This window comes from Nicotiana sylvestris, chromosome 5 (genome assembly GCF_000393655.2).
Source record: "Nicotiana sylvestris chromosome 5, ASM39365v2, whole genome shotgun sequence".
Taxonomy (NCBI): Eukaryota; Viridiplantae; Streptophyta; class Magnoliopsida; order Solanales; family Solanaceae; genus Nicotiana; species Nicotiana sylvestris.
The window spans coordinates 84,080,193-84,095,406 of record NC_091061.1 but is presented as its reverse complement, the minus strand read 5'-3'; the positions used below and the strand labels follow the sequence as shown (position 1 = coordinate 84,095,406).

The following is a 15,214-nucleotide window of genomic DNA, read 5'->3' as shown; positions in this document are numbered from 1 at the left end:
ATTTGGATCCAGGCTCAACTTGTGAGTAGTGATCTCCGATGGGATATCTATCATATCGAGATGGGACCAAGCAAATTAATGCATGTTATCTATAAGAAATTGAATGAGATTTTTCCTTAGCTCGGGAGTTAACCCTGTGCCCAGGTATACCTTCTGATCGGGCAGATGTTCGATCAGTACGACCTATTCCAGCTCTTCGACCGTTTATTTGGTAGTATCAGAATCATCGGGAACTATAAAGGATCGAGGAACCCCGTAATCATCATCTTCATCAATCCTCTACTTGTCCGGTTGGGTCAAGGACGGCATCGGTGATTGCTATTTGGCTTCGTGTTTTGCTTTCGAACCTGGCTCCTTTGTCGATGGGAGTGTTGATATCGGAATTACTTCATCGATGGAAAACATCTCCTTTGCGATGGGTTGCTCCCCGTAGATCATTTTGATCCCTTCTGGTTTTGGAAATTTTAATACCTGGTGAAGGGTTGAGGGCACATCCCTCATGCCGAGTTGCTCTACGACCCTCAATCGAATGATGTTGGCCGAGCTACCTAGATCAATTAACACACGTTTAACTCGAGTTTTATTCATGAGTACAGATAGTAACAGTGCATCATTATGAGGCTGCATGATTCCTTCTGCATCCTCGTCGTTGAAAGATAAAGTTCCTTCTACTATGTAATCTCGGGTCCGTTTTTCCCTTGTGATTAATACTTTGGTGCGCTTTAACATCGGACCTTGAGGAACTTCGACCCTTCCGATGATCATATGAATGACATGTTGAGGTTCGTCTTTCTCTTTTTGTTTATTAAAATCCCTATTTCTGAAATGATTCTTAGCTCGGTCGCTCAGAAATTCTCGAAGGTGCCCGTTATTGAATAACCGGGATACTTCTTCTCTCGATTGTCGAAAATCCTCCATTATGTGGCCATGGGTTCCATGATATTTGCATATTTGGTTGGGATCCCTTTGGGATAGATCGGTTTGTAAAGGCCGAGGCCATTTGGTATCTTTGATGCGTTCGATAGCTGATACGATGGCAGTTGCATCAACATTAAAGTTGTACTCTGATAATCGTGGTTCTTCTTTAGGTCTGATAGGTTTGTCGAATCTGTTCTTGGTCATGAACCCTCGAGAGCTCTGGCCTCGATCACTTCTCCTTTCATTTCGTGCAGAATTTCGCCAAGACTTGTTGCTCCCATGACCTCCATTACGGCTGATATCGATCTCTGTTCAACCTTGGTTCTCAGTCAATATCCCTCTTGATTCTATCGATGGGTCTGATAGGATAAATGGACCCGGAAGGAGCTCCAAGTTGATCGTCTTCGACACTGATCTTTGATTGATACCGATTATGCATATCAGCCCAAATAACATCTGGGTATTCTATTAGATTCTGCTTCAACTGTTGCAAAGCCACTGAGTTTCGAACATTGAGTCCTTGGGTGAAAGCTTGAACAACCCAATCATCAACGACCGGTAGCAGGTCTATCCGTTCCATTTGGAACCGAGACACGAATTCTCTGAGCATTTCGTTGTCCTTCTGCCTTACCTTGAAAAGGTCTGACTTCCTGATTTCAACCTTGATGGCTCCGGCATATGCGTTTACAAAAGAATCTGCAAGCATAGCAAATGATTCAATAGAATTAAATGGTAAATTGTGGTATCATATCATAGCTCTTTTTGACATGATTTCTCCGAATCTCTTTAGCAAGACAGATTCAATCTTGTCATCCTCTAGATCATTCCCTTTGATAGCACATGTGTAAAAGGTGACGTGCTCGTTCGGTTCGGTCGATCCATTGTATTTAGGAATATCAGGCATGCGAAACTTCTTGGGGATTGGCTTGGGAGCCGCGCTCAGGAGGAAAGGTTTTTGCACGAACTCTTTAGCGTCCAGACCCTTCAACATCGGTGGTGCCCCTGGGATTTGATCGACCCTGGAGTTGTAAGTTTCCACCTTCTTGTCATTTGCCTCGATCTTCTTTCCCTCGACTCAATTCGTTTTGTCAGTTCTTCGAGCATCTTCATGATTGCAAGATTGGTCTCCAATTCTTTCTCGTTCGATTTCCTTGAAACCGATTTGCCCCTGTGGACAACTTCCTAGGACGGCTCGGGTTCGATCCTACTCGGTGGGTGATTCTTGTTTTGGAGTTGGGCTATCATTGCCCGTTGAGCCTGCAACATTTCGAAGATCACCCGCCGGCTGATCTTGCCATCTTCACCGCTATGAGTGCTTTGAGCGGCTGATCGAACATCCCCACGCACGCTGCCCTCGGGATCGACGGCCAAATTTGCATTGATGGCTACATGTGAGCTGACATCGATTGGATCTACATGGGGAACTCCATCGAGGCCAACCGAGGGTACGTCGTTCACTGGTGCTATGTTATCATTTTCGCTGTGGTAGCCGAAATCATTATCAACGAGTAGGGGTGCAGACTAAGATTTCAACATTTTGGTCCCGGAATCAAAGATACTCCAAAAAACATGTGTAAAATAGTGTTTGTTATGAAAGTTTGTACCAGGTAAACACTATTATCCTTAGCCCCACTGTGGGCGCCAAATTGTTTGCCTTTAAAATTGGATAACAATTAATTTTGTATGCAACTTTAAGGATATGGGATATGACTTAATACAAATTAAGAAGATGAATTAATATTGAAATTAACGCTAAGAAAATAAATACAAACCACACAAATTGAACAGTCTTAGCCTCTGAGTTTAATCACCCTCGAGCCAAGAAACGTCTCAACTAATGTTAGAACAGAAAAACAAGATGATAAGAACTAGAAATGATCAGTATATTGCTTTCTTTGTACGTGCTACAATGTCTGTTACAAATGATCAGATTCCCTTTATATAGTAGGGGTGCACTACTCTTGATATAATTCTATACAAGGTAAAAAATCTCATGATTTGCTAACTAATCGGCTTCTCCTTGATACGTGCCAAGTTTTTCGCCGTGATCTCCAACCGATCGCGGATATTTCGGCCTTCTGTTATTCTGCTCAACAAATTTCTCTGTCTTGTTTGGTCTCGATCTTGTTCAGTCCCGGGGTCACGAGCTCAACAATGTAACTTCGTACCTCGGTTTGATATAAGCCAAGATCGAGCTTTAACCTGTCACGTTTCAGTCTCGATTGGTCACACAATAAGCGAGCCCGGTTCTAACTATATACAATGCCCTTGAGCTCAGATGTCCACTCATTGGCTAGTTGGCAGCAAACACTTCCTCCCCTCTTTGTGTGGAAAAACTTTTGAAAACCTATTAGTTAGTATTAGTAAAAAATCTAGTTAAGGGGTCCGTTGTTGTCGCAATCATCAGATCGATCATACAATTACGGCTAATCAAGCAGAGATCAATTGGCATGGCAGAGAGCTGACATTAGAAGACTGACACCCACAACACCGTTGCTCTTTGCCCAAAGCCCTCCTTCCGACTTAGTTAGAAATACCAAGTCTTTTGAAACATGTGTTGCTAAAAGTTTAAGGAATAAAGGTTTTGTGGGACCATGATACTTGTGTGACTATAAAGGCTTCTTATTAAGGGTAAAGTTGATAGAATAAAAAGTTTAAAGTTAAATTATTTCTAAATATAAAAATATGTCATTCTTTTTGGAACGGACTAATAAGGAAAATGTGTCTTCTATATTGAAACGGAGGGAGTCTAACTTATTGGTGTAAATTTAGAGAGACTACCTATTTAAGATTTAATAAAATCGGGGGGGGGGGGGGGGGGGGAAGAACAGATTTTTCATAAATTTGTAATATTTAAAAGTACTCTGTTAAATCGTAGTTTAAAAAAACAATTATTTGACTATGAATAATATTTGGTCAAAATTAAAAAATAATTATGTTTGAAGATAAAGTTGATAAAGACTAGTTTTTAAAAAATAATAGTGACTTAGCAAGGCTAGTTTTTATAACTCCATATTTTGGATTTACTAGATTACATTTTGTAATATCATTGTTGAGCACCTCGCTCAACATTGATAATAGGGGATATGTATTCGTCAAATTTTATTTCTTTCACATTGTAAGACCTCCTGTCACTAGTTTGTTTTGTTTTTTTGAGAGATATATATAAAATCTAGCTCTAGGCACTTGCCTACTGGATTGCTAAAAAAAAAACTTACTGCTCCAGGTTGGTCTCATGGAACAACTTCACAGATTTGTAGTTTTAAATCAAAGGGCCACTTTGTTGACTTTTTGAATACCTCTAAGTTTTACCATTCTTCGTGATATATATCACTAGTAAATTCTAAAAGTTAAACCAAATTTGCTTTTCCAGTTGTTTCTATGCATATAATGGAAGTCTGCCAGATTTAATGTGCGTAGCAGAACTTGTATTTTAGTAAACGCCAAAGTAAACAGAAAATAAAACGAGTAGGCTAATTTGCTGGCTTACGTGGTGGTAGTACATGGGTTACTTGGAGTTGGAGTCGATGTTTTCTATCTGCAATTTGTTTATCAATCATCGTTTCTTTCATTTTTGAAGCAAGCTGTTACCCTATGTTGCCGCCAAGACAGCTGAAAGCTTTAACCTCTCCTTCATTTGTGGAGGAATAATATCCAAAGTGAACAAAAACGTATTAGTTACCAACAAAATCCTATGGAGAAAGTAATGGTTTCTGGGTTCATTGCCTATGCAGACTTATGGACTTGTGTTCTGTATCACCACTCATACAAGTTTAATTTCCAGAATCCTGCTTGTGAGATGTCAATTCAACAGCATTTAAGCCTTGAGGCACAAATGCAACTTCAGTAAACAGGAGTCCGACAAATATAGAGTCATCAAGGACAAAATAGGAGACACTCTCAATTACCCCACATTTCATTTAAAGGTATCCCTCAAACCCCTCGAGGACAATGCTTTGCAGCAAAATTCAAGCAAGTCCAAAACAAACTGAACCAAAGTATTTAATAAATAGGCCAACACTGGGCAATTTCAAAGATGATTTCAGCTTAATCAACTAATTTCTAACAAGCATAGCCATTCATTTGGAAATGTAAATCAATAAAAGTTGGTAGAAGGTGAAAAAAATAATTAAAGCAAAGACACAGCTGAATAGTCGTACAGAAAAAGGTTCCATGAGCAAAATTAGCCACATCTAATCAGATGTTTAATCCCTGGTATTACCCGGAAATTATAAAAACAAATATAAATAACTCCACAAAGCACATTACAGTTTAACTAACTACTTTTAAAGATGAAGATTCTACATCATTTAAAACCTTGATATGAGACACTAATGCCTCCCCCAAAGCAACCAATGACTTCAATCCACATCCATGACATCTAAGCACCCCACTGCAGAAGTAAGAGATCAAGTTTAGCAACTTCAAATAATATCAAGATGTAGGATGTAAGAAAAAGCAAATGCAAATAGTCACAAGATCAAGACTTCAGTCACCAAATAACAGCTAGAGCAACTTCCCCTTCAAATAAAGGGACAAACTCACAACAATTTGACAAAATAGAAAAATCAATGAAGTGGGAGGAGAACCATGTATCAAGTTCGAATCATAATAAGAGAGGGGAAAAACACTAGGTGATTTCTTTGCATCTGCCTAAAACTTGGGGTACGGAGCTGCACAATACCTACACTAGTGGGGGTTGCAGGCACCCACTAGTCAAGATTTGCAAAAGATGGCTCAAGACACCACCATCATTAAGAGAGAAAAAAAAAGAAGAAGCTCAAGTTCATTTGCATATGCAACATACAATGCTATGGAAAACATGTTTCAACACACCACCTACTGGCATTGAGGATTAACAGTTTAAACAAGTTTCTGTACACAGTCAAGCATGGTATATTGAAAATGGTCTTCCACTTAAAGCCACTTTTCCCACAAAACAATTTGGAACTATTTTGGATGGAAAATATGCCAATAAAGAATCCTAGAACTAATTCAGAACAGCAATGATATGTACCATTCCCTGTATCTAGGAGCTTAATTTGTCATAACTAAGGTATGCAATCAACTAAACAAATTTTTAAATACCAACTAATAGCTTCACAAGAAATGAACTTGTGCTTCCAGATAAACCTAAATTACATGCAATTTTCACGAATAAGTAGTAACACCACATAGTAGGGTTGAAGCATAGTTCACTGACTGTTCTATAAGAGATTCTTCAAATCCTTTCTTATCTTGGACACTGAGAGGCTTGTGCTAGACAACCAAAAGACAAAAGGTTGTATCCAAAACATATCTAGGAATTTGCAGATACAAAGACAATCATTGACGCTGGGAATTTCCTAAACAACTCTTTGTTTATAAAGCAATAATGTACTATATCAAGCCCAAGTTGTGTCAAAACATAGAACATAGACGGCACAAAACTCAATGGATCCATGATTTAACAAATTTTTTAAACATAAGGATAAATACATATGACCAAACAGCTAAAGAAGTTACCTTAAATGTTGCTTGGGTACATGAAAACCCTAACCTTAGCTCCCTGCAAGAATTAGGCAACCAAAATTAAACAACAGTTGGAAAAAAACAATTGGTTTCCTCTCCTAATACCATAAACAGCTCAATAACATTAAGGAATAACATATATAATCAAAATGTACCATGGACTTAGGAGGCAAATTGGACTTGAACTTAGCTCTAACAACGCCACTGTTTCCATGGGGCCTACAAACTTTACCCCAAATGCAGCGATAGTGTGAGTTATTCTTCTTTGTCTTTGCCTTGTAAACGTAGGCCATTCGCTTCCCGAGGTACCAGTCCACCTCTTCCTTAGTGTTCACTCCCTCAATCTGAATCAGTGAAGTACTTGGATACTGGTTCGATTTCGACCTACACCAACAACAACAACAAAATTTAACAGTAAAATTTTGATAGATCACAATATCTAAAAATCAGAGACAAGTTTACCTTTTGTATCCAAGAACAGTTCCCCTGACGTATAGCCTGACACGTTCTCCTTGGCGTCCCTTCACCATTTTCGAATCAAGGGGATTGGAGCTGCGGAAATGCCTGTGATATAGAAACCTAAACCCTAGACGACTTGTTTATGCAAAAGAGATGTATTTATATGATTGGATATTGTGACTAGTGGATGGGCTGGATGCCCAATCATGTGTAGTTGGGCTTTAAATTAGATGTGGGCTGGAGACGAGCAAAAATAGTAAAAATAGCACGGGTTAGGCAGTTTTTCGGACCGGTGATTTAAAAATAGCCAGCGTTTGTAAAATTATTGAAAAATAGTCACTATTTGCTGTAACAGGGACCGATCCAGCATAATATACTGGAGATCGGTGCACCTGTGTATGAACTTCCAGCATATTATGTTGTAACTCCAACACGCGGAAAGTTCCAGCATAATATACCGGAGATTGGAGCACCGTATATGAAATTCTAGCATATTATACTAGACCGGTATATTATAATGGTACTCCAGTATATTATGCTGGAGTTCCAGTATACTTATGCTGGAACTCTATTATAATATACTGAAGTTTCAGTATACTTATGCTGGAGTATTTTTCGAATTTTGAACAGTATTTTTGTTCAGATTTATCTTTACATGAAAAGTGGCCCAATTTTGATTACTTTTGAAACTGTGGCTATTTTTGAATGGCCACTTGTAAATCTGGCTATTTTCAATTTGGAAATTTTACCTTATATAGCAAAGCTTTACACCCAATTTATTATAAATAAAAATCCTTTTAATATATATTTTCTATAGTTACCTTTTAGTTTTTATAGTAAAATATGTATTTATGGTTACTTCCTACAATTAAGCCATTAAAAACTCTCTAATATTTTTCTCTCACATTCTTTATATAAAATAAAATAAAACTACCGCCTTATTAAACCCTAGAGTATGTTCGTTTCTTATTGATCAAACTAATTTGCTTCATTCTCAGATGGCAACTCTTGCTGATACGTTCCTGGCAGATTTGGACGAATTATCCGATAATATTCTTGATGGGGAAAATTTGGATGTCCACCCACGTTGGTTTGTGATCATTTTTCTATTAAATCTCCAGTGAGAAGAAATCTAAAGCGTGGAAGAGGTGAAAGGAAGTCTAATTCAAGACGACATCGCAAAGTTGGTTCTGGGAGCAAGGGAGGCAGTACTTTTTGATTTTCTTTGCCCCCTTGCGGCCGGTTGACAATTCCAACGGAAGAGTTATTCTTATATTCAGATGTGTTTATATATATTCGATAAGCCATACACTGATTTTTATTTTGTATAGTAATTTTTTACTGTTATATTTGGATGTATTTATATGTATTTGAGTTCATACAACAATATTTTTAAATACATTATTAGTTCTAACAGTATTCATTTGTATTTTCAACCTAACTGTATTCATCTGTATTTAAAACAACAATACAACAAAATACTCTCAATATAAATAGAAAATCAACAAATACAACCACTGAAACGTATTTAGATTGTAGACAGTGATTTTTAGATGTATTTAGATTTTAGAGAAACATATATCATGAATACAACATTATACATGCTGTAGTTTTTAAAATTCTACCATGAATACATTATACAACTAGCCAGAATACATATCCATACAGTTGGATACAACAAATTGGTGAACAGGTTGTAAGTATATACCACGAAAAAAGGATGAACTAAATCTTTGAATATTGCTCTGTTTTTTGGGTGTTATCCATATGAGAAATCTTTTCCTTAATTGGATTAGTAATTTTGCGTGTTATAATTGAGTTTGTTGAGTTATATTAGAAGTCTAACACATTAATTGATTCACTTTCTATTTTTAAACAGTTGGGGATGCCTATTTTTACGTTGTTTTCATGAATACATCTCGCAAATACATATAAATACAGCGGATGATAGCTGACATGCCCTTTTTTGTCTAGTTTTGCTATTGTATTCGTGAATACAGTAACTTGAATACATCGAATACATCCCATAACAATTGAAAAGATAGTTATAGGAAGTAATTAAGCAAATGATAGCTATAACAAGTTAATAGTCACTAAACAATAGTGATTTTTAAAAAAATTCTCAAAATAGAACATGTACATAGTCGAGAGCCACGCCAATTCCCAATCAAACATACCTTCTCCGTAATAACTAGTAGTCGTACACGGTCAATGTTAAAAAATATAAATTAAATTAAATTATGATCGGGTTTGTTTGAACATATTAGATCGTATTATTTTAATAAATATTAATTTCATCATATTTATAAATATGATATATCTAATAATAAAATCTCTATTAAATTAAAGAGTCTTCTATAGTCATTGAATGGCCTTTTTATTCTTTTTAAAAAAAAATTATATTATCCAATATTTAGTATATTACATTGTTAATAGATATTTTTATTAACATATTACTTTGTTTAATATTTTTATTTGCTTGTTTTCGTTTTGTAAATAAGAGAAGATATATATTATAATAATTTTAAAATATTTTTATTTTAAATTTTATTCAATTGTTCTCAATAATGTTATCTGTAATTTAATGAATAAAATCTCTATTAAATTAAAAGGACTTATATAGGCATCGAATAACTCTTTTGTTTTATATTTTTTATTATATTATCCAATATTTAGTATTATTACATTGTTAATAGAAAATTTTATTAGTATATTGCTTTGTTTAATATTTTTGTTTGCTACTTTCTTTTTGTAATATAATAGAAGATATATATTTTGTTACTCTTGAAATTATTTTTTATTGTTCTCAATAATATTATCTAAATTTTAATAAATAAAATCTCAATTAAGTCAAAGAAACTTATATAGTCATCAAATAACTTTTTGGTTTTATATTTTCTTTATTACGTTATCCAATGTTTAGTATTATTACATTGTTACTAAACAAATTATTAGCATATTACTTTATTTAATATTTTTGGCTACTACTTTCTTTTTGTAATATAATAGAAGACATATATTTTATTACTCTTTAAGTATTTTTTTATTTTAAATTTTATTCTATTGTTCTAAATAACATTATCTAAATTTAATGAATAAAATCTATATAAATCAAATGGACTTATATAGGCATCGAATAACTTTTTCTGTACTTTTTATTATATTATCCAATATTCAGCATTATTGCATTATTAATAGAAGTTTTTATTAGTATATTACTTTGTTTAATATTTTTGTTTTCTATTTTCTTTTTGTAATATAGTAGAAGATATATATTTTATTACTCTTGAAATATTTGTTTATTTTAAATTTTATTCTATTATTTGCAATAATTATCTAAATCTTAATGAATAAAATCTCTATTAAATTAAAGGGGCTTATATAGGCATCGAATAACTTTTTGTTATGTATTTTTCTTTATTACATTATCCAATATTTAGTATAATTGTATTGTTAATGAAATATTTTATTAGCATATTACTTTATTTAATAGTTTTATCTACTGCTTTCATTTTGTAATGTAATAGAAGATATATATTTTATTACTCTTCAAATGTTATTTTTATTTCACATTTTATTCTATTGTTCTCAATAATAATGTCTGAATTTTAATAATTAAAAATACTTTTTATTTTGTCACACCTCCTTTTGCGCGCCCGCCCCGAAGGGTTAAATGCGCGAGGGAGTTTTTCCAATTTAAGTGACAATATTCGAAATGGGATTATTTATTTAATTCAGAGTCGCCACTTGGGAAAGGTTTGGCTTTTGGTGTCCCAAGTCACCGGTTTATCTTGAATCCCAAATCGAGGAAAATATTCGACTTTTCCAAATGAAGTCTGCGAACCAGAAATTCTAAGTAAGGAATTTTGTTGACCCGAGGGAAGGTGTTAGGCACCCTCGAATCCCGTGGTTCTAGCACGGTCGCTTAAATTGTTATAATGGCTAAATATCTGATTTAAATACATGTTATGACTTACGTGCTTTTATTAAGTTTAAACCGCTTTTATTATTATCATTTATTTTTATAGAATTGCAACGTCGTGAAAATGCATCTCGAACCACGTCACAATCAATGCACCCGTGGTCGTCGACACATTTTGACTCCGTTGAGATTCGGATTTGGGTCACATCAATGTGCACCCGTGTTTAAGAAGGTTAAATTATTAAAGGTGCGCCTAAAGCAACTAGCGTATTGTTATTTTGGGAAGGCCGTAAAATTCGCTAAACGGCCTGTCCCGAATTCTAAGTATTTTAATATATACATTTAGAGGGCCCCGCAGCTTGTGCATTTTTGTTTGTCGAGGCTCGTCTCATTTTTATTTAAAAGGATAAACCTACAGTGACTATATTTTCTATTAAGTTCATCTCTAAAATAAAAGAAAATTTCTTAATTATTTACATGCTGAAAAACGTAACTTATTTATTAAGTTACGACTAATGTGAACGGAAAATTGCGATCGCGTTTGTACAAGGAAAAACTGCTTTAATTCTACATTCTATTATTTACTAATACTAGAGCATGAGATAGATACACAATAATATCAAAAACAGATTAATTCAACTAACATTATTAGATGAAGAAGTTATACATATGCAATCCATTACTTATTAATAAATCGACTACATTTTTATATAAAGAAAGGAAAATTATATTCAAACAACAAATCTAAACAGTTCGGATTCAACAGGAACAAAGCCTGATTAATATTTTATTTTTTGCTTCAAGCCGAGTGTGTACCTGGAAACAGCAGTACAAGAACAAAAGAAGTAGGAGTCAGCGACAATAATAACGCGGCAACAGCAGGTTCAGCAACACCGCAAAACCAGTAAAAACCAGTAGAATAACCCAGTAACAGATTGAAAACTCAGCAGTGCAAAAGTACAATCGCAGTCAAAGCAGAAGAGAGAAAAGATACGAGATGCAGTAGTTTCTGACTTTTGAATGACACTCGAAGAAGAGCAAACAGAATTGTTCGAGTGAAAGTTCAAATTGTCTTTCTCTTTTACTATCACAAACTCTCTCCCAGTATAAAAGTATGTCAACTCTCAAGTGTAAAAAGAATCTGTCAACTCTCTCTAAAAATCCTCTCAATAATATTCAACTCTTTTTCTCTCCCCCCAAAAAAACTCTCTACTTTTAATGTCAAGAATCACTCTATATACAGCAAGACAAGTCTTCAATTCCCAACCCCCAAATTATTCCCCCAATGGCATGCTTTGTCCCACTATCAAATGTCTTCTTTATTTTAAAACTTTGTCCCCCATGCCTACATTAAATAAATGCCACATTACCAACCCATTACAATATGTCCCCCATGCCTACATTAAACAAGTACAAGATTCCTCCCCATTATGTTTTGTCTTGTCCCCCATTATATTAAACAAGTACATCAAAAACCCCACCCCATTATATTTGTCCCCCATGCTTAACATAAAGAATCAAAATAATGTTCAATTACCAAACTACCCCTCCGACCTTATTGCAATTACAAATCTACCCCCGAATGCAATACAATTTACCAAATTACCCCTCTGCTCTAAACAATCAATTAATCATAACTCAACCAAAATATAGTCAAGATGACCAATTTCTCAACAATCTTCAACAACAATTTACATGAACATGATGAACAACACAAACTCCAAATTAATGGAAATAAATCAACCATATCGGGAACCAATCCTGGTTAATTTAGACCATTAATGGATGAACAAAGAGACAATAATACAAACAACAATATGCATGATTCAAATTAATTAATCTTTCATTTAAAATCTGAAAAAATTAATTTAACAAGAACACATGAACATGAACAAAACAAAAAAAAATCATTTCTAACGATTTTAGATTCGAGAAATATCAAAACGAAATACGGACAAACATAAAACTCAAAAACTACTAACCGGACTGAAACGAAGAGTGTATGGACTGACTCGACGAACCTCGGCCAAAGTTCAACCACACGACGATGAACGAATTTAAGGAGCGAACCAAGCAGCGCCGAAGCAGTAACAGCAGTTCGGCGCAACGGAAGGGATGAAACAGGATCAGCTGGGGTGCGTTCGGCTTGCTTGTAGACGACGAAGTTTGGCGAGGCAGACGACGCAACCCCGGAGGTTCGTTTGGACGACGAAAGCTAAAAGCAGAAGGAGCAGCTACGGCAGCCATGGATGACGCGAAACAGGAGCAGCTGGGTGCGTTCGCTCGTGAAGAATCCATGGACGACGAGCTGGAACAGATGCAACTTGCGTCCAAGTAAACACATGCAACTCAGCCATGAACGATGAAGCTGGAACGAGGTCGGGGGCAAAGACTGCCATGGACGTCGAGCTTCAAACCCAAGCTTAACGTCGACGCAGCAGTCGCGGGGTTTACTTGGATGCGAGGGATGTGTTGTTGATAGGGAGGCAGCCATGGGAGCTGCTCGTGCGGAAGGGGAGGTAGCCATGGATGGCTTGGGGTGTTTGGTGTTTTGGAGAAGAAGAAACCCAAAAATGGGGGCGGATGGTTTAGGTCTCTTTTTAAGGTTTTTTTTGTTCTTTTTCTTTTTTTTTTCTTTTGTTTTGTGTCTTTGAAATGCAAGATAGGGGTATTGGGTTATGGATTGGGTTAATGGGGCGGACCGGGTTGACCCATGTGGAGATGGACTGGGTCATGGAGAAGGTTGGACAAATATTTGGGCCTGGGGTTGAATTTTGAAGAAGTGGCCCAATCCGATTTTTCTTTGTATTTTTGTTCTCTTTTCTTCTTTTATTTTCTAAAACTAAATTATAAAAATACTTAAATTATTATTAAGAACTAAATTAAGTTATAAAAGCGCAAATTAACTCCCAATAACAATTAACGCACAATTAAGTAATAATTAAGCATAAAATTATTCATTTGGACATTAAATGCTAAAAATGCAAAAGATGCCTATTTTTGTAATTTTTAATTTTTGTAAAACTAATTTAATTACTAACAATTGTAGAATGAAATCCTACATGCAAAATGCGACATATTTTTATATTTTTTATTAATTTAACAAATAAGCAAACACAGACAAATACAAATAATTATCCAAAAATATCACAAAAATACTCAAAATTGCACACCAAGGAAAATCATTTTATTTTGCATTTTCTGGGAGTATTTCTCATATAGGGCAAAAATCACGTGCTTACAGCTGCCCCTCTTTGCCCGAAGACACGAAGGGTTTTCGCGCAAAGATAAAGTGAGCGATTTTTGCCTATCCGAGTACTCCGTGTGAAGCATTTTTTTGAAAAAGATTTAACCAAACCTCTGCTTCAAAGGTTTCCTACATATCCCTGGCTAAAGGGGAATCAGGTTAATGTAGTTCGGGAAACTTTGGGTAGCTGGGACTACCATGGGATTGCAATGCTTGTTGTTATTGCTGTTGCTGTTGTCACCGATGCTTTACTGACCGCCTTATTACAACCAAAGAAAAATTGAAACTGAACTAAACACTTATATGCATGTCAACTGCTAGTTACAAGATTCCTATCTATGATTCTTTTGCGACTTGATCTTGGGTCTTAGCTGATTCTGCTTGTAGACTCCGATCTGAATCTTGATGCTTGCAAGTTGTAGGCGCCTATTTATTTCTGCGATACTGAATAGGACGGGGTTGGTAGAACTCGGGACCTTGATCAAACCTTTGAACGATCCGCCTCTCGCCTTTCCGAATATCTCGGGATATCTTCTTTTTGTCTTTTTCTTCTTAGATTCTAAGTTGAGACTCATCTCGTGGGTCATTTCGATCCGTGTGGCTCGAGGTTAGACCTGCGGGAAAAACAAACGAACGAAATTTTTTGCCCCAGTTTCACTAGGAAAATTTCGTGAATTATTCGCCAAGAAGTTCATAAAATTGATGAAAGAAGATATGAATGCTTAGTTCAGAATTGAAGCCCTAATACCAACTAGCTGGGGAGAAGTTCAGTTTTAGAGTTGAAACTCTAATACTGACCAACTGGGGAAAAGTTCAGTTTAGGGTTGGGGCCCTAATGCTGACTAAAGGAAAAGTTCAGTTTAGGGTTTAAAACCCTAATGCTGACTAAAGGAAAAAAGTTCAGTTTAGGGTTTAAAACCCTAATGCTGACTGAAAGGAAAGAGTTCAGTTTAGGGTTTAAAACCCTAATGCTGACTAAAGGAAAAGTTCAGTTTAGGGTTTAAAACCCTAATGTTGACTGAAAGGAAAGAGTTCAGTTTAGGGTTTAAAACCATAATGCTGATTGCATGGAAAAGCTCAGTTTAGGGTTTAAAACCCTAATGCTGGCTGAATGGAAAAAGTTCAGTCTAGGGTTTAAAACCCTAATGCTGATTGCA

The 15,214-nt window shown here is 35.6% G+C and overlaps 1 protein-coding gene across 1 annotated transcript; it reads right to left on the bottom strand.

Moving 5' to 3' along the window:
• Positions 1 to 5,024: 5,024 nt before the first annotated feature.
• Positions 5,025 to 7,033, bottom strand: LOC104217900 (large ribosomal subunit protein eL33y-like). Its single transcript, XM_009768245.2, has 4 exons — positions 6,892 to 7,033; positions 6,585 to 6,813; positions 6,424 to 6,466; positions 5,025 to 5,311 (listed from the first exon to the last, which is right to left on the bottom strand). Exons 1-3 carry the CDS (start codon positions 6,957 to 6,959, stop codon positions 6,425 to 6,427), a joined length of 339 nt encoding a protein of 112 aa, XP_009766547.1. The 5' UTR covers positions 6,960 to 7,033; the 3' UTR covers positions 5,025 to 5,311; position 6,424.
• Positions 7,034 to 15,214: the final 8,181 nt, after the last annotated feature.

Bases quoted from the DNA above. Each gene is read 5' to 3' on its own strand.
- LOC104217900 (XM_009768245.2), bottom strand. From the start codon at position 6,959: ATGGTGAAGGGACGCCAAGGAGAACGTGTCAGGCTATACGTCAGGGGA. The intron at 6,814-6,891 runs GTAAACTTGTCT...TTGTTGGTGTAG, and splicing joins ACTGTTCTTGGATACAAAAG to GTCGAAATCGAACCAGTATC. The intron at 6,467-6,584 runs GTACATTTTGAT...TAATTCTTGCAG, and splicing joins ATTTGCCTCCTAAGTCCATG to GGAGCTAAGGTTAGGGTTTT.